A 19,925-nucleotide genomic window follows, 5' to 3' on the forward strand; every position below is an offset into this window, starting at 1 on the left:
CTATGATCTTCTTTGTGTCTTTTAGCTCCATGAAATGCTGGGTGTTGTTTTTGATCTGTATGGAGGGTGTGTCTTCCTGGTGTGCTTTTACTGTCTGTAGGAATGCTATTCTGATCTTCTTTTTTATTACAATAGTTGTCTATGGGATTTAACTTCCATGCTTTCCCTTGATTATTGTTATGTGAAATAGGTTTTCTCAAACTTTTTGAAGACAGCAGTTGTCAGGATAGCTTTTCTAACTTCACAAGAGAACCTTCTTTATTTTTACAGTCTGGCATTAAAATTTTGTAAAAGCCAGGGGACTTCCCCCTTGGGCCAGTGGTTAAGAGTCCATGCTTCCACCGCACAGGGCACAGGTTCAGTCCTTGGTCAGGGAACTAAGATTCCCACATGCCCTGCAAACAACATAAAAATTGTAAAGTCAGCTTATTTTCAGAGATTCTTGGTCCTCCATCTTTATTTGGACCTTCCCTTTCTTTTGTCTTGACTTGGCTCATTTTGTTTCCATGCCCAGCAGTCTGTCCTTGGTGTGGCTCCCTTTCTTTAAAGGAAGCCCAGGTAGGTCAGTTTCAAGAGTTCCTCTAGCAGTTTCAAAAGTTCTACCCCTCAGACCACCAGGAGCCCCTGCACTCCCAAACACCATTCTCTACTTCACTTGCTCTTCTCCACTTGACTGGCCAGGCCAGTAAATACCTTCTGGCTATTTGGGAATTCTCCAGATGCCTCATTGATTCCCTTTGCTGATATCACAAAAATCTTCTAAGTGCTGTGGTTTACTCCTACTTACCTATATTTTGGAAATCTTGGGGAAACCAGTTCACTTAGATTTGTGGTGAATGTTGTCCATGGGGCTTCGGTTTTGCTTTATAGTTCCTTTGTCTGTTTTCCTGGGGAAACTGAAAAATTATGCTGCTGTTGTCATCTTCCCAGAATTCCCCCTCAGGAAAAAGATGTTTTAAATGACTTAATAGTTATCTTCAAGGGCCATATACTCAGGTAATGGCATAGTTTTGTAGACGTTGTTTAGTTGCTCAGTCGTTTTTCGACTCTTTGCGACCCCATGGACTATAGCCCACCAGGCTCCTCTGCCCATGGGATTTCCCAGGCAAGAATACTGGGGTGTGTTGTCATTTCCTTGTACATAACCACCATACACTATCTCTCCCCGACTGCTTCCACCATCACTTTCTGTTATCTGGACTCTTTTAACAGTCCCCAACTAGCATTGTTACTGAAAGTGGGGTCTGACTGCTGGCTGCTCTAAAGTCAGTAAAGGGGCAAGGTTGGTGGGAAGTTTGCTTTATTTCAGAAGCTGGCAACATTGCAGGGGGTCAGGGGGAGAGGAGACTCCTGTTCAATGGCTGACTCCCACCACTGACAATCAGTAGGCAAGGGCTTTTCTAGGCAGAAGGAGGGAGCTTCATGCAGAAATAGCACAGGCAGCTCTGACAGTCATCTTGAAATTGGTCATCAGTGGTCTGACCAGTGTCATCTTGATCATTTTGGGTACAATTAATCTTCAGTCCTGGAGTTGGTTTGTTCCCAGTTCTCAGAATTGTGGCAACTTAGGTCATGAACACAGTCTGGTTGTCATGTATTGATAGTTAACCTCTTCCGCCTCGTGGGGGTTTTAGTACCTGTAAGACAGTTAAAGCATTTGAGCAAGCTCTAGGAGTTAGTGATGGACAGGGAAGCCTGGCATGCTGCAGTCCATGGGGTCACAAAGAGTCAGACACGACTGAGTGACTGAACTGACTGACTGAAGACAGTTCACAGGATATGGCTCAGAGTATTACCTATAGCCCCTGAGGATGAACTAAAGGTCTTTGACTGAGCTTAATGACTAAACTGTTATTATTTTGTCCTGTTTGACTGTTTTCCTTTGCTTCTGAATTTTCTCACTTCTCTGATTAAATATATTCTTTGACTCAAGTTTTTCTACAGGAAAGAGGCAGGTTTAGGGCATGGGAGGTCGGGGAGAAGCAATGTAGGGTCCTTTTCTATTCAGTCTCACAGCTTCTACCATTATGTACCTCTACAGTAGGGTGTGTGTGTGTGTGTGATTATTTTAAAGTGTTAGATCAAGTCATTCTCAACTCAAAGCATCACAAAAGCACCTAAACTTTCAGAACCTATGTGATCTGGCTCGTTGATTTTCTCTGACCTCTTCTCCCACTGGATTAGGCTGCTCTGAACACACCAGGCAGGATCTCAACCCCGGGCATTTGCATGACTCTCTCCTCTTCCTTCTGATTTCCACCTGGCTTGCTCCTTCACTCCCTTCAGTTTCTGTCTGCTCAAATGTCATCTGATCAGAAAGGCTTCCCTGATCACACTCCATCTCCCATTGAAAAAAAAGCCCTCATCCTCTTTCCATATTTTTCAATTCATGGCACTTGTTATACATTAATTTTGTGTATCTTTTCACCTGTAATGAAAGTGCCAGGAAAGTAGAAACTGTCTTCTTAGTGACCCAAGTAGTTTTTAACACAGAGTTAGCAATCAATAGGGCTTCCTTGGTAGCTCAGATGGTAGAGAATCTGCCAGCCAATGCAGGAGACCCAGGTTTGATCCCTGGGTCGGGAAGATACCCTGGAGAAGGGAGTGGCACCCCACTTGCCTGGGAAATCCCACAGACAGAGAAGTCTGGTGGGCTACAGTCCATAGGGTCAAAAAGAGTCAGACATGACTGAGTGAATAAAGCGCATACACATGTAGCAATCAATACAAATTTGGTAACTGACTGAATGAATATATAAATTACCTAGTACATAATAGGTATTCAAAAAGTGTTAAGTGCTTTTTTCTTCCCCTCTTCACAGGGAAAAGGAAATGGTCTGTAGGGAATACCACTATCCCCCACCATTTCTGTTCAGTCACTCAGTCATATTCAACTCTTTGCGACCCCATAGACTGCAGCATGCCAGGCTTCTCTGTCTTTCACTATCTTCTGGAATTTGCTCAAATTCAAGTCCATTGAGTCAATGATGCCATCCGACCTTCTCATCCACTGTCACCCTCTTTTCCTGCCCTCTATCCTCCTATCCTGCACAATAGAAGAACCAATACAAGAAACAGAGTCAGAAAAACAGGAGGACAAAAGAGTGACATTAGAGACAAAGAAGGAGATAGGCAGCTATTTCAAAGGTACGGAGTATCAAGGAGACCAAGACTAGTGCTTGGAATTGCACTGATTCTCCCAAAATTCAGACACTAAAGCTGAAATTCAATGAGTGTATTTGGAGGTAGGAGATACATCTTTGCGAGGTAATTAATGTTAAATGAGTTCATAAAGGCTGGGATCCTAATCCAACAGGATTAATGAATGTCCCTATAAGATGAGGCACCAGGAACAAAATTAGGTCATTTGCAGACGTGGATGGACTTAGGGTCTGTTATAGAGTGAAGTAAGTCAGAAAAACAAACATTGTATATTAATGCATATATGTGGAATCTAGAAAGAAGGTACAGATGAACCCATTGCAGGGCAGGAATAGAGACGCAGACATAGAAAATGGACATGTGGACACAATGGAGGGGTGGGCTGCATTGCGAGGGTAGCACTGACACATATATACTACAATGTGTAAAACAGATAGCTAGTGGGAAGCTGGTGTGTAGCACAGGGAGCTCAACTCAGTGCTCTGTGATGACTTAGGGGGTAGGATGGGGAAGGTGGGAGGGAGGCCCACCTCAACAGGGAGGGGATATATGTAAACATATGGCTGATTTGATTCATGTGCGGCAGAAACTAACACACTGTAAAGCAACTATACCCCCCAATAAAAAATTAACTTGAATAAAGAAGAGGCACCAGAGTGAGTTCTGACACCCTGCACCCACCCACCACCCACCTCCCACCACTCAGCTCTCTTCATTGTCTGCAAGCCCAGAGTGCTCTCACCAGAATTCCATCTTTCCTACTTGATCTTGGGCTTCCCAGCCTCCAGAACTGTGAGAAATAAATTGCTGTTTAAGCCGCCTAGTCTGTGATGTTTTCTTAGGGCAACCCAAACACACTAACACAATTAGGTATCTGAAAAGGTCCTAACATTTAGGGTAGGTCAAGAAAAATCTGGAAATCAGTTTTTCAGTTTTTTAATTGTATGGTCACTTAATAGAGTTGTAGATCCTAAAACTTGTATGGCAAGGCCCAAGTCACAGTAAGCCATTTCAGCATAAAGAAAGATCCATACATTCCTTGCAGAGCGTGTGTGGGAAAACAATCCATTTTGTCCAGTTTTATTAAAGTATAATTGATATATATCACTGCACAAGTTTAAGGTGTACAGTCTAATGATTTGACTCGCATATATTGTAGAATGATTACTGCAGTGAATTTAATTGGCATTCATCATCTTATATGAATACAGTAAAGAGAGAGAAAAAAACATTTTTTCCCCATGTGATGAGAACTCTTAGGATTTACTCCCTTAACTTTCCCATATAACATACGCTACGCTAAGTCAACTTTAGTCGTGTCCGACTCTGTGTGACCCCATAGACGGTAGCCCACCCCCGTCCCTGGGATTCTCCAGGCAAGAACACTGGAGTGGGTTGCCATTTCCTTCTCCAACGCATGAAAGTGAAAAGTGAAAGTGAAGTCGCTCAGTCGCGTCCGACTCTTAGCAACCCCATGGACTGTAGCCTACCAGGCTCCTCCGTCCATGGGATTTTCCAGGCAAGAGTACTGGAGTGGGGTGCCATTGCCTTCTCTGATAACATACAGCAGTATTATATTATTTCCCTAGTACTTACTTTTCTTATAACTGGAAGTTTGCAGCTTTTAACCACCTCTCTCCAGTTCCTCTCTCCCACCTCCTGCCTCTGGGAACCGCAAATATGATCTCTTTTTTCTGAGTTTAGTTTTTTTTTTTTAATCTATTTAATGCAGATGAATCACAGATAATTCATAAAAAGGTGTTAAATGTATGTGTACAGCAGTATCTGTAATACCTATAATTCAATGGACTTGATATTTTAAAGTACAGTTGTAGTACCCAAGCAAAATGGAATCGTATGTCACTTAAACAAGTTAACCAGAAAGATCACTGGGGTTCTGGATCCAAGATAAATTTTTTTTTTAAAAAGGTAAATTTTGAAGTCTTATTTAAATTTTGTTGTTTAGTCGATAAGTCTGTCCAGTTCCTTTCGACTCCATGGACTGTGCCCCATCAGGCTCCTCTCTCCATGGGATTTCCCAGGTAAGAATATCAGAATAGGTAGCACTTTCTTCTCCAGGGGATTGTCCCGACCCAGGGATTGAACCCACATTTCCTGCATCACAGATGGATTCTTTACTACTGACCCACCAGGTTATTGTTCAGTTGCTAAGTCATGCCCAGCTCTTTGCCATACCAGACTTCCCTGTTCTGCATTATCTCCCTGAGTTTGCTCAAACTAATGTCTATGAAGTCGGTGATGCCATCCAACCATCACATCCTGTCATCACCTTCTCCTCTTGCCCTCAATCTTTTCCAGCATCAGGGTCTTTTCCAATAAGTTGTCTTTTCCCATCAGGGAGCCAAAGTATTAGAACTTCAGCTTCAGCATCAGTCCCTCCAGTGAATATTCTGGGTTGATTTCCTTTAGGATTGACTGATTTGCTGTTCAAGTGACTCTCAAGAGTCTTCTCCTGCACCAAAACTTGAAAGCATCAATTCTTCACGCTCAGCCTTTTTTATGGTCCAACTCTCACATCCAGTACATGACTATTGTAAAAACCATAGCTTTTAATATACAGACATTTGAGCCACAAGGGAAGCCCCTTAAATTTTTTAGTATTTCCATTAGGGACACTTGTCAGAATGATTGTGACTCAGATGGCCTCATTGGAGCTTCCCTATGGCATTAATTATAAAATGCTAGATTAGGGATTTATTCTTTAAAACATAAGAAAAACCTAGTTTCAATTAATAATTTATCAAAATGTAACATCACCAGTCGCCTTCCACCCAAGGCGGCTCCGGTTCGGAAACATGCTAGAGTTCAGAAATGCCCTGGGCTTCATAAGCTGAAGGTAGCTGATTCTTTGCAGTTATTGGGTCCATAGCCTATTTGGTCCAAACAGTTAAGGTCTGCCTCTCGCTGGGCTTTTTGATCATTTATCTGCTCACTGTTATTTTTACACGTGAGGATAGCCAAGAAAAGAAAGGAAGGTAACTTGCTTAATATGGAGTTTGATAAAGAGGGTAGAAGTTAAAGTAAACGGAGGCGTTCAGGTTGCCTGGCAACGTCCTCTGTCAACAGCCTCAGCATTCCACGCAATTCAGCAGGACACCTCAGGCTCATGGCTCCGTGCACGGACAGACACACTGGGTGATGGGAGATGATCTCCCCCACTGTGCACCTTGAAGGCATTGCGCTGACCGTCTGATCCCGGTCACTGCCCGCTGCCCCGGGCCGCCTCCCCGGTGCCCGATCCTCACAGGCTGGCCGCAGACGGCGTGACCGGCAGATCTCGGGCTACAGGATCCCCTTTCCCCGCTCTGGGATCCTCCTGACTACGGAAAACACCGATCGCGCGAGCTGGGGAAGTAGCGAGCGGCGTCCAGGGACCTGTCGTGACCCCCGCCGGCCTCCGTACGTCCCCGTGACCCCCACGGATGGCGTCCGTGACACATGCCGGCCGCCGTACGTCCCCGCGAGCCGCCGTGACCCCCGCGGGTCGCCCCCGTGACCCCAGGCGGCCGCCGTACGTCCCCCTGGCCTCCGTGGACCCTGCCGGCCGCCGTAGGAGCGCCCCCAGCCCCGCCCGGGCCGCGCTCTCAAGATGGCTCCCGGGCCTCACTCCCCCGCGGCGCACTCGCTGAGGGCAGGGCAGCGGCGCTCGGCACAAACCTCGCATTCCGGCGCCCGCGCAGCCTAGAGGCCGGGAGCGGCCGGCCGCCGGCCCTGCGCGCGCCGTCTCGCGGGGCGGGGCGGGGCGGGGCGCGGCGCCGGGCCCCTTCCGGGGATGGGCCCGGGCTCCTCCCCGCTCGGGCGGGCGCTCCGCCGTGTCCCCGCCCGTCAGCTCGCCCGGCCCGGCTGGCTGCAGACCGAGCCCGGGCAGTCGCACCGGGAGCTCTCAGCCCGCGGGCGTCGGGAGGCGGGTCCCGGGCCGCGACCGGGCCGGACCGAGCAGGCGGCCGCATCATGTTCTCGCTCAAGCCGCCCAGACCCACCTTCAGGTCCTACCTCCTGCCGCCGCCCCAGGTAAACAGCCGTCTCCCCACTGCCGCCCTCTCATCGCGCTTCCGGGGAGCCGCGCGCGGGCCGGCCCGGGAGGCTGTCCCGGACTCCGGACCCCGGCCCCGGATTCCGTTGCGGGGAAGCCACCTTCCAGCGAGCCCCGCCGGCTCGGTGGAAACTTGCAAAACTCCGCCGCAGCCGTTGTCTGCTCGGAGACGGAACCCCAGGGAGCGATCGAACCGGGATTTATTTAGCCCTTTGCCCAGCGGCTGTCCACGCTGTGACCGCCGGCGGGATTGCATCGCCTGCGGGCTTCTGGAGGGAGGGGTCACCTACCTGTTGTAAATGTGAACACCTGGAGGCGCCTCAGGGGGTTGTACAATAGTGCTTTTTAGGTCCGACTCCCAATACCTTCACGAACAGGAGTTTAGTAAAAATATGAAAGAATTTAAGTGGGGGGATACGTGCCTGTCGCGTGTGTCATCACTTAGGAAAAAAATTTGCCTTCTCTCACGGAGTGGGGGCGGAATTTTTATTTTGATTTGTTTTTGCTAATGTGTTTCAGACTGACGATAAGATTAATTCGGAACCGAAAATTAAAAAACTGGAGCCCGTTCTTTTGCCAGGTAAGCATGAGAGTTCTGGCAGATACTTTATTTGACAGATACTGGCCTAAGATTATTTTACCAACTAGTATCATGTGGTTAACTTTACTCATTTACTTTAAACTTTAGCGAGTTAAACATCTAACAACCGTGGAGGGGGGAAAAGTTGGTTAGAACTAAAGGACAGCAACAAAAAGTAATGATTAATTGATGTTTGTCCTTGAAAATTGAAGCATCATAGAAAACTGTCAAGAATGTCATTACCTCATTTTCTTTTTGTCTCCTGAAATGTTCTTTTTTTAAGCACTCATGAATTGCTTAGGTAGTGAGAGGGCACTGCCCTTCATACCCATCTGCAACTTCATGCGTTTGTGGTTAATAGTCAGGTCATTTCAATAGAATGAAAAGCAACTTTTATTATGTCTGAGTCTCTGTACTAATAACAAAGCTTAGTGCACTTTGAATCACTTACTTGGCAATTGTTTTTTTGAAGGTGTCAGCTGGCTGTGTTTGCAAATCTCCTTGTTCCAATTTAGAATGGAGTTTCCCAACAGAGACACTCCAGACATTTTGGGCCTGGTCATTCTTTGTTTTAGGGTTGTCTTGTGCATTGCGTGATGCGTATTCAGCATCATCCCTGGCCTTTACCCCCAGATGCTAGGAGCACCCCCTCCTCTACCTTTTGTGAGAACCAGAATGTCTTGCCAAACTGTTTTGTCAGGGGAGCTCTTAGTGCAAAACTTTCTCCCTTTGGAGAAGCACTGGTGTAGAGCAAAATTGACCTTAAATGACCTTAGAGGTATCACTAAGAATTGATGGTAAATTGTTATACGTTTTAGTTTTAACGCATATAAGATATTTATCTGACTGGTAGTTTGAAGTGTATAGTCATTATATGATAGTTAGGAAAAGTCAGTTGTTTAACTCGATTATTGGGGAAAGTAACCAGGAAAGCCCATTTTAAACCTGAAATGCAATCAAATACCAGTCTGTGTGGCTACTATCAACATTTTAAAATCTCAGTCATTACTTAATGCTAAATCTGGTAAAATGACTAGAGCTCTATAAGTAGTAACTGAACAAATATGGAAACTTTAAATTTTGTGCTGTAAAATTTTAAATGTTAAGTGAAAAGTGAAAGTTGCTCAGTCGTGTCCAACTCTTTGCAACCCCATGGACTATATAGTCCATGGAATTCTCCAGGCCAGAATACTGGAGTGGGTAGCCTTTCCCTTCTCCAGGTGATCTTCCCAACCTAAGGATTGAACGCAGATCTCCCACATTGCAGGCGGATTCTTTACCAGCTGAGCCACAATGTTAAGTAGAACAAACAACTTTAAAACATCAACCTTTGGTAACATGTTACAGATGTTAACTTTTAAAATTGTTTCAACTTAATTATGGAAGTTAGTTTTAAATATTTTCTCTTTATTTTGTTAATGCTTTTTAGCCAAACTGCATGTACTAAATAATCCTTTGCACTTGTCCCCAGAGTGAAGAATAGAATTAATAAGTATTCTTTGCTCCTTGTGCGTGATCTGTTTTGGGTTTAGTCACTCTGGTCTTTTAAATGTCCCTGCAGCAAGCAGTGCTCATCCTGAATGAGAGCCTGTGAGCTACTGAACTTTGGCTCCTTTTGCTCTGACTGAGCAGGCCCTGTTCTTTGATTCCCTGCTTCCAATACTTGATTTGATTTGACACTAATAAACCACATGGTCTTAGCTACAAATGATAGAGCTTGATTTTCAGTAATTATGTGTTTAAGATATGCTTGTGAATGTGTTGATACATATCAGTAAGCTCTAAGAACTTTGTGTGCTTAGTCACTCAGTCGTGAGCAACTCTTTGTGACCCCATGGACTGTAGCCTGCCAGGCTCCTCTGTCCATGGGCATTTTCCAGGCAAGAATATTGGAGTGGGTTGCCATGCCGTCCTCCAGGAAATCTTCCCAACCCAGGCATCAAACCCAGGTCTCCCGCATTTCAGGCAGATTCTTTACTGTCTGAGCCACCAGGGAAGGCCAAGAATACTGGAGTGGGTAGCCTATCCCTCCTCCAGGGGAACTTCCCAACCTAGGAATCGAACTGGGGTCTCCTGCATTGCAGGAGGATTCTTTACCAGCTGAGTTCAACTAAAAACTGGTTCAGGCACTAAGTCTTGTCCAACTCTTTACGACCCTATGGACTGCAGCACACCAGGCTTCCCTGTCCATCACCAACTCCTGGAGCGTGCTCAAACTCATGTCCGTTGAGTTGGTGATGCCATCCAACCATCTCATCCTCTGTTGTCCCCTTCTCCTGCCCTCAGTCTTTCCCAGAATCAGGGTCTTTTCCAATGAGTTGGCTCTTTGCATCAGGTGGCCATAGTATTGGAGCTTCAGCCAGCATCAGTCCATCCAGTGAATATTCAGGGTTGATTTCCTTTAGGATTGAGTGATTTAATCTCCTTGTAGTCCAAGAGACTTACCTTCCTGTTAAAAAGTCAGAGTTTTATGGGGAAGATGGAAACCTGTTTCCTAACTGTCAGTGGTTTACTTGTCTTAGAGATCGCAGCTCAATCTGGATCCTCTTAGCCATGGTAGCGTTTTTTTCTTTGGCTCTGTGTGTGCACACATGATGGCTTGACACCCAGCCTTCTGTCCGCACCTAACCTGTTCTTCTCAGAACACTTAGTCCTAAATTAGCATGTCTTTCGCCCTCCTTCCCCCTCCTGTTCATACCTTCTCCTGGCCTTCCCACACCTCACTAGCTACCCCACCCTGCTTCACCTCTCAGGTTGCATCTCTGACTCCCGCTAGAACCTCTGCGGCTCTGTTTCTGGCCGCCCTGCCCTCCACCTGTGAATCCTGGGAGACACATGGAAAGTAACTGCAGCATTGGTAATCTAAAGACCTGGGCTAGCTTAGGGCTTTTACTAAGAGAGCTTAATAATACAGTTCTAGCCTTCATTATAGTTTAAAAGAGGAAACTTGGCCAAGTCACCTGTGGCTTTGCATAGGCACAAGAAACAAGGAAGTAATTGTTCAGAGATGTAGTATTGGACATTACGCTTTGGCGTGGTGCCTTGGGTTCAAGGATATCCTACTTCAGCTGCCCAAAGTTTGAACTTTTAATTCAATAAGCAGATGAAAATTGGAACACACAATCAATTGTTTATTTGTGTGTAGTTACCGAGTGCTCTGTTGAACTTAATGAGGCTATACTAAAATGATCTTCAGCTTTTATTAAGCATAGGAAACAGAAGAAACTGACTAGAAATTTAATTTTAGATGGTGGTTTATGTAAATAATTCCCAGCTTGCCCAGTTTATGAAACTCCTTGAGGTGAAGATTGTACCTAATTCAGCTTTGTGGCCCCGATGTCCAGATACATCATTACCTGAATCTCATCCTTAATGCGGAGAAGGCAGTGGCAACCCACTGTAGTGTTCTTGCCTGGAGAATCCCAGGGATGGGGGAGCCTGGTGGGCTGCTGTCTATGGGGTCGCACAGAGTTGGACACGACTGAAGGGACTTAGCAGCAGCAGCAGCAGCATCCTTAATGACTGTATTGTGTGTGTAAAATCATGCCAATCTTTTGAAAACGGAGAGTATGAATTTTAAACTGCATGTGTGCTTGTGTATGTGTGTGTGTGTGTGTATGTGTGTGTGTGTTCCAGCGTATATAAGTTGTGTCTGTTTGTTAGCTGCTGGGCTGGCGGATGCCCTCTCTGAGCTCCTCCTGGGAGCCAGGCACCCAGGCTGCAATGATGGGGGAGGAGAGGCATGAATTGCAGCAGGGCTGGGGTGAGTTCCACACAGCCTGTGGACAAGGCCGAAGATGACCTGGGCCAGTGATTCCCAGATTCTCATCAGGGCCTGACTGGCATTATATCTGGATGGAGTTTTTATCCGCCCCTGGTCAAACTGAGATAATGAGGGAAAATGGGGCTTTTTTCCATAAAGCTAAATTGATGTGATTAAAAGGATTGTCCTTTATTCTGAGATTATGTCTTTCCAGCTTCTTTGGTGTAGATATGTTCTTCTGTTAGCAGCTGTCACTTTAATTTTTTTGAGTTTTTAAGTAAGCTCTTGTGTCACTTCCCCAAATTATTTTTGTAGTGTACCTGTTTTGTGGAATTTGAGCTGGAGATCATTCTGTAAAATTATTGTTATGTTAAAGGTGCAGTTTAATGAGCACCCACCCAAAGGCAATGGCACCCCACTCCAGTACTCGTGCCTGGAAAATCCCATGGATGCTGGAGCCTGGTAGGCTGCAGTCTATGGGGTCGCGAAGAGTTGGACACGACTGAGCGACTTCCCTTTCACCCAAAGAACATCTCTTACTTTGTCTGCCTGGAGTCTTTCCACTATTTTCTGAAAAACATACCTTTTCTCTTTTGACAAATTCTCCTTCCACAACTCCATGCAGCCTGGCGTTCTTGTGTGGCCAGTGAGGGTGATACCCCAACCCTAGACTGGCTGGCAGGAGCACAGGTTTGCCTCTGGGTATCTTCAGATGGGCACTTAGGGAAGAGCTCCCTTTTGGTCGTGCTGCCTGTAGCTGAGGCTCCAGAGGACCTGCGCAAAAGAGTGATGTCACATCGAGAACTTCAGAGGCAGAGCACCAAGGTGGGGGAGGGGGGCAGTCTGGTGGTTCCCTTCTCCTTGAAGTCCAGCCGACACCAGAGACAGAATTCTTCTTCTTGCCAAGCCAGTTCCATGCGTGTTTCTGACAGTTTCGATTAAGATCCTTAACTCATACATGATGTAGCCTGCAGGTTGCTCTTCAGAGCCACCCCGTCAAAAAGGCGCCAACTTCTCTTCCTTCGACTGATGAGAAAACTCCACAAGTTGTGGAGGATAAGTAACTTGCCCAGTGATGCCAGCAAGAATAAGGTTAGGGTGATGAGCCGGACTCCAGGCTATGCCATAACCACTAAGCAGCGGGACCTGTCCGACTGAGCTGCTGACACCAAGTTCCAGATTTATGCTCTAGACTTGGATGTTATCCTAGGGGGAGTGCTCTGGTGAGGTATAAAGAGTTCTATCCTCAGCTCTGCCCTTGCTGGCATGACTAATTTTGAGCCACTTTGACAAGCAGCTTTCAGATGGTTTCAGCTGCCAGTAAAGGGGATGCCTGGGGAGTCAGTGGGCTTCCTGTTGCTGGCCGAGCTGAGCTGAGGCTGGTGAATCACCATCGGTTTCATCGTGGGGGGTGATTGAAAGGAGTGGGGCCTGGTGAGTTCTCTCTCCTCTGTGTCTGAGATGTGGTCTTGTTAAGGATCTGCAGACTGGGAACAAGGAAAGCCTGAAGTGTGTAGCCTTCAGCAGGGAGTGAACTGTGTAGCCGGTGCTGCATGTGTGCTCCCTATAGAGGAGGACCAAGCAGAGAGGGGGTCCTTCCCTGAGCCTCATTCCACTGAGGAGGGGCTTCAGTGGAGGGAGTGGAGGTGGTGGGGGCTCAGAGGAAGGGCACCTGAGCTGGACTGGGGAGGCCTGGGCTTTGGAGAGCACGTGCTCTGTGCACAGGCCAGGGATCAGCTCCACTACCCCTTCTCTCTGCAGTGCCAGCAGCACTTCCACTAGAAGATTAACCAGTAGATCGATAATGAATGCGTGGATTGTCAGAGTCCTTTATAATCAGATCAGAAAAGGGTACAACCTTGGGCCATCCGGAAATGAAAATAGCCATTGTTGGACAGCTGTCTGGTTTACTTGCTTTTTTTTTTTTTAAAACATATTCACTGCTTGGACCGTTCATGTATTGCTGTTCTTTGCCTCACTATAGGTATTATTTCCTCTATCGAATTGTGAATCCCTTAAAACAAAGACTGTCTGTTTCAGGTGTCGTTTGTTTTGTTTTGTTGTAGCTAGGATTTAGAGTTCACTGTAGACTGAATTTCATAGTATTTTAATTTTTAGATACCCTGCTCTTGAGAGACAAAGACCTTTACTTGTTCCTCGGAACCATGAGCAGCGTAATGAGCTGCGGTGTCTCCCGTTGGGTCTGTTCCTCACTGGGACAGCCTCCTGAGGATTTGGAGCCGGCCACTCCTTGGCTCCTGCTGCAGGACCTCAGGCCACCTTGGCATTCCTGACCCTGCGGCTCCCGCTCAGAAACTCTTCATGAACTTCCACAAGAAAAGTCCTGCTCAAGCAGGAGACCATCCCAAGTCTTCAATCTCTGTAATTTGCTGACCTCTGCTCTGCTTCCCAATATTGATACCTGTCTCTCTCCAACCCAGATGACTTTTTCCTTATCCAGTCCTTGGTGACTGTGATCACGTGTTCTCTCTGTCTTGACTGTCATCTGCCGTCAAGATTTGCCTCTTCCTGAGGCCTGCCCTGCTGCCCTTCTCCAACCCCCATCATGGGCAGCGCTTGCTGGGTTTGGTGCTTGATTCTGTGCTTGTTTGTGTCGTGTGTGACCCTGTGAGAACCAGGGGCAGCCTCAGATGGCTGGTGCAGAGTTTCAGCTTTCCTTTGTAACTGGTAGGCCACTTTAATTCCAGGACCTGAATTTCTCTGCGGCTCAGGACCCTCAGGTCCTGGCTTTAGTGTTCAAAGTCCCACACCCAGGGATCCTCAGCCCCAGGCCATCTGGAACAGTCACTCACCAGACGTAAGGCCATGGACTGGAGTTTTGCCTTGGGCCTCTGCACATTCCATAGGTTAATTAGCTTCTGTATATAGTGAGGCTTTGTCATAAGCTATTTTTCAAACTAAAATTTATGGGAAAATTATTTTAATTCATCAAATATGTATTGACTTTCTAAACCTGTAAGATATTATGAAAGATAATGTGATATGATTTTTTGGTTCTCAGGGAGTTAAAAGCTTTCCTAGCTGTACCATTTGGAGACTTACTAATTTTAATTATATTTCCTTATTTATCTTTACAGATGAAAAGGTCTTGAGAAAACAAACTTTGATGATTTCTTGATCCCTTACCAGGTTGTAGTAGAACGTCTTGGCCTGTCATCTTCTGGTTCGGATTTTTCTTTGGTGCTTTTCACATACTGCACCGAAGCTCATTTCCTACTTTTTCTTTCCTGCGGCCCCTGTCCTGCGGCCCCTGTAGCTTCCTGCCCGTGGTGTGCTGGCAAGTGCCTGAGGCCGAGGATCCTCCCACATGGCTGGCAGCACTCCGGCCTCCCTCCTCAGGGAAAGCCCAGGAGGACAGTCTCTGGGAAACCATCGAGGTTCTCAGGAGCTTTGAAGCTTTTGTTGTGAGTTTCCTCTTCAAGGTCACTAATTTAAAATGTAGCAAGAACAGTCAGGTGGCTCTTGTGTGTCTGTATCTGACCCCTCTGGGAAGAGGGCTTTGTGTTCCCTATTTCTCTCCTGTCTGTGAGCTGGTTTCCTGGCCTACAACTGCAGGACATGGCTGGCAGCCACTGAGGATAGCTCCTATCCAGGGTCCCCTCTTGTTTATAAAGTGTGAGCAGAAGACTATTCTGCGAGCAGAGAGCTGGCTGTGTGATCCTTGTACTATAAAGCCTGGTTCTATGTGAACAGAACTTAGTGTTATCAGCTAAGCCTCCAGCCAGGTTAACTTGGCGCTTATTTTATGACGTGCTCACAAGAAGAAGCTCCTACTCTGCATCTCCCCATGAAAGTGCCCTCCTGTTCTTCTACCTCCCTCCTGCCCTCTTGCCTTTTCTGCCAGGGGCTCGTTTCCACTCCACGCTTGAAAAGTTGTGGCACAGTTTTCCTTGAAGGACCACAGCCCAGCAGATCCCTAGTTTATTTTGTTTGTTTGTTTTTTTTTGGCTTGTATTGTGTATTTCTTGTCCATTTTCTTTTCTTTGATAGTTTTATTTTAAAGTAAACATTGTAAAAGCGTACAGATAGTTAACACATAGTCTTCACCCAGCATCCCCTAATGTTACTATCTTATAACTTCAATAAATTTAGCTGAACTAAGAAATTAAGCTAATTAGTCAGCCAGGTGACTCAGTGGTAAAGAATCTGCCTGCAATGAGAGAGACGCAGGTTTGATCCCTGGGTCAGGAAGATCCCTTAGAGAAGGAAATGGCAACCCACTCCATTATTCTGCCCTGGGAAATCCCATGGACAGAGGAGCCTTGCAGGCTATAGTCCATGGGATTGCAAAGAGTTGGACATGACTTAGCAACTAAACAACAAGAAATTAACAGCACTATTAACTAAGCTGCAAGTTTTATTCACATTTCCCTAGTTTTTTTTTTTTTTTTTCCCCCCCACTAATGGCTATTATCTGTTTTAGAGTTCTAGTCAGGACACCATAGTACACTTGGTTATCCTGGCTCCCTAGCCTCAGTCTGTGACCATTTCTCCATCTTTATTGATGGATCATGAATTCTTTCATCTTGGCTCCTATGTCCTTTTGAAATATCCTCTCCTCCTTCTTCTCCTTCTCTCTCCCCCCCTTTCTCTCCCTCTCTCTGTTCCCTGCCCACCCCCCACCTCCACCCCACCCCCCAGCTGTGGCAGACACATCCAAGGGAAGTTGTGAATCTTCAGCACTGCTTAGTGGGCCTCCTGAGCCCCCTGAGGTCACTGCACCATTGCAGGTTCAAAGTGCCTGTCTTCTGACGGGATGTGCCCAAGTGCTTTTTCCAAGCCTCATTTCACTAATGTTAAGAGTTGTCACTTAAGTGACTATCTTCTAGCACAGAGCTGGGCAAGCATCTTCTGTGAAGTCCCAGTCAGTGTTTGAGACTTTGCAAGCCATGAGGTCTCTGGTTGCAAGTACTTAGCTCTGCCTTTGTCCTGTGGAAGCAGTCCTGATAGTACACACATGAATGAACATGGCTACATTTCAATAAAACTTTATTTACAAAAACCGGGGGCTGCCTTCTGGGTTGGCCCACCTTGAACCCATTAAAGGCCTTCTGCTCCTTTCATGTTTGTCTCATTTTTGGTGTCTTGGTGAACTGCGTCTATTGTATTTGTGCCCATGGTAGGAGAGTGCAGATGTCATCAGCACGGTTGGCTAGCAGCACTACTGTGGTCATGTGTCCTGTCCCACAGGCCCACCATCTCTTCCTTTCCGTGATCATCCCTGCTCTGCTTCCCAGGATCTTGAAATCCTGTGGTGAGGCTTTTTTTTTTTAAAGCAAACTTTTATCTGAGTATAACATACCCCCAAAATGTGTATGAATTATGTGTGTTAACCAGGTGTGTTTTTGTAGCATTGTTTTGAGACTCTGAGTGAATTGGCTCCTTGAGGAAAGTGGTAGAGCATGAAGTGGTGTGGGCTCTGCTTAGTGAGCCAGGAGTTTGTGTAAAGAGCTCAGTGTTACAGGAGTGCCACCTCGAACTGTCTGAGCTCTCTCTTGGTCCAGGTCACTCATCTGACTCTCTCAGCTGATGAGTTGCTGAGAGAATCACATAGGAAATGACTCTTGTAGTTTTGGGGGTTTTTTTCCCCTCCAGGTTAACTGCCCTCTTATGATTGGTAGCTATGATTTTCTAGTGGAGAGAAAAGGTTGAGCGTTCCTTTGCTAGATTCTGATATGGCATTTGGTAAACATTGTGTCCAGGGGGTTATGGAAGATTTAAATTTTATGTATTTGAGTTATTTGGTGAGAATCAATGTATATTGATGGCTAGCACTTTGAATCTGTAGTTCTGTTTGGTGCCTCCTGCTATGTCTCGATACAGAGCATGTAATTCTGTGTCAGACAGTAAAGAATCAGCCTGCAATGCAGGACACCTGGGTTTGATCCCCGGGTTGGGGAGATCTTCTTAGAGAAGGGAGCAGCTACCCACTCCAATATTCTTGCCTGGAGAATTCTGTGGACAGAGGAGCCTGGCAGTCTGTAGTCCATGGGGTTGCAAAGAGTCAGACATGAATGAGCAACTAATACTTTTCATAAAGAAACAAGTTGAAATCAGAACACTTGTTTGTAAGTTCCAAGTATACTGCTTACTTAAGATCTTGGTCTCTCTCTTGGTCCAGGTCACTCATCTGACTCTCTCAGCTGATGAGTTGCTGAGAGAACCACATAGGAAAACATTGTGAACCTCCCACCAGAGGATTTTGCAGCTCTCTGTGGTGTGGTAGGCGAGCAGGATGGCCTGGGGCAGTTTTCCAAATTTGTGGTTACTGCTAGCACTTATCTCCTGACCCTCTTGGCACATGGCCCTATTACATCACTGGTTTCTGTCTGGTTGGAACCATGCCTACCCCATTTGTGGTGCTGGTCTGGTGAACCCGGAGCAGTGAAATGGTTCATTCACTTGTGTTAGCACTCATTGACTGGGCCCCAGCACCGTGCTCAGTCTTCAGCTCACAACTACACTGTCAGCAGTGGAGAAAAATCAATCTGTGCTCTGCCTCCAGGGGCATGTGGTCCTGAGGGTGAGACAGGCACTGACTGACTTTATGTAGAGTGTACATCATTGTGCAGTAGCTGTGATCAGGGCTGAGAATTACAAGTAGATGATGCTGTGATTGAGGGAGTTAATCTCTGTAGAGGTTTTTCTCAGGCATTCCTGAGAAAGCGATTGGACTGATGGAGAAGGAAAGAGTATTCCAGGGAATGGGCACAGGGTACGAAGACCCCATGGATGAAAGTAGTCCAGCCCCTGAGAGTGACTAGAAGCCCACTGAGGCTGGAGAGGAGGGAGGGTGTGAGAACAATGTGGGGGCACGAGGGGCCTGGCAGGCCACGTGGAAGAGGCTTATCTGCTTAGAAGGAACAGTTACTCCACTGGTCCAAGCCAAGAATTGGACATGAGCACATTTAAATTTAATCCTCAAGTAAATGTTAGGGTTCTGTTCTTAAAACTTGCCTTGTGCATTTTAAGAATTTTGAAAGTTGTCTTTGCAATTCAAATTTATTTAAGAGAGAAGATTGTTTTGAGACAAGTTGTGCTTTGTGAATTGGTGGGTGTTTGGGTCTTGTCAGCAAACAGTTCTGTCCATCATTGTTAGAGGGTTTAACAGGCAAAGTGGATCAGCACCCTAACCTTTTCACCAAGGACTCTAGACACGGATTACTTAAACATATCCCTGGGTCTGATTGTATTTTAGAACTTGAAGGATTAATGATGACCATGGTTTAAATCAGTTACAGAAAATCACTCTTTTCAAAGAACGTTATAACTTTTGTTTTGGTTTCTTAATTTCTTTTAACTCTTTTAATTCAAAAGTATATTTTAAAGTTTTGTTGCCAACTAAGTTATCATGTGAGTGCAGAGGGAAACTCGATTTGGCTTTGTGGGTTTATTTTAGGTTAAATGGGCTTCCCTGCTGGCTCAAGCAGTATAGAATCTGCCTGCCATGCAGGAGACCCAGGTTTGATCCCTGGGTCTAAAAGATCCCCTGGAGAAGGAAATGGCAACCCACTCCAGTATTCTTGCCTGGAGAAACCTATGGACAGAGGAGCTTGGCAGGCTACAGCCCATGAGGTCGCAGAGTTGGACATGACTGAGCAACTAACATTTTAGGATAAATAGATTGCATTCTTAATCTTGAGATTAACACTGAACTGTTTCTCATCCCTTATGAAAGGAATCGAAGACATGGGCCTTGGAGATCAAGTCACATGTTAATAGAACACAACTATCCCATCAAGTAATACTCTGCAGGAGACTGGGGAGGTCATTTCTTCTCTGGGACGCCTTTCAATAAATAATGAGAGGCAGTGTAGCACAGTAGACAGTGCAGACTCCAGCTCAGCCCCTCTGGTGGAACATCTCAGACCCCAAGGTCTTTGTGCCTCAGGTTCTGTATCTCACAAATGTAGCACAGCGCCCCACTGCGGCTGTTACTGTTGTGGAGTCCTGGCTCAGTGTTTCTTAGTGTCATCAGGAAATTTTCCTTCTAGGTTACACAGCAACTGTTGACATTTTATGGTGTGTTTGTAGTTTGCACAATGATATGTTTCTTTTTGTAAAGGAGAAATTGTTGTAAATGAAGTCAATTTTGTGAGAAAATGCATCGCGTCGGACACAAGCCAGTACGATTTGTGGGGAAAACTGATATGCAGTAACTTCAAAATTTCCTTCATTACGGATGATCCAATGCCATTACAGGTGCGTTTGATTTGTATGCTGTTTAATTGTATCAAGGCTTTATACTCTTATACCTTATACCTGGAGAAGGAAATGGCAACCCACTCCAATATTCTTGCCTGGAAAATCCTGTGGACGGAGGAACCTGGTAAGCTACAGTCCAT

At 46.0% G+C, this 19,925-nt stretch overlaps 1 protein-coding gene and 1 long non-coding RNA gene across 6 annotated transcripts in view; one reads left to right on the top strand and one right to left on the bottom strand.

Moving 5' to 3' along the window:
• Positions 1-227: 227 nt before the first annotated feature.
• On the bottom strand, positions 228-7,622 carry LOC147349517 (uncharacterized). Its single transcript, XR_015149909.1, has 3 exons — positions 7,507-7,622; positions 788-1,637; positions 228-395 (listed from the first exon to the last, which is right to left on the bottom strand). It is a non-coding gene; the product is annotated as an uncharacterized LOC147349517 (long non-coding RNA).
• MTMR10 (myotubularin related protein 10) overlaps positions 7,050-19,925 on the top strand; it is a 38,556-nt gene continuing 25,680 nt past the window's right edge. For 4 of the 5 annotated variants that reach the window (XM_086364183.1, XM_086364179.1, XM_086364184.1 and 1 more), the window contains exons 1-3: positions 7,050-7,194; positions 7,736-7,796; positions 19,646-19,782. In XM_086364183.1, the coding sequence (XP_086220309.1) occupies positions 7,135-7,194; positions 7,736-7,796; positions 19,646-19,782 (258 nt within the window). In that variant the 5' untranslated portion in view covers positions 7,050-7,134. The remainder of the gene's footprint in view (positions 7,195-7,735; positions 7,797-19,645; positions 19,783-19,925) is intronic. The other variant, XM_086364182.1, reaches the window with a different exon arrangement.

The sequence above is a fragment of the Bos grunniens genome, chromosome 21 (assembly GCF_055505025.1).
Source record: "Bos grunniens cultivar Pamir isolate PY7600 chromosome 21, Bosgru_T2T1.0, whole genome shotgun sequence".
Classification (NCBI taxonomy): domain Eukaryota; kingdom Metazoa; phylum Chordata; class Mammalia; order Artiodactyla; family Bovidae; genus Bos; species Bos grunniens.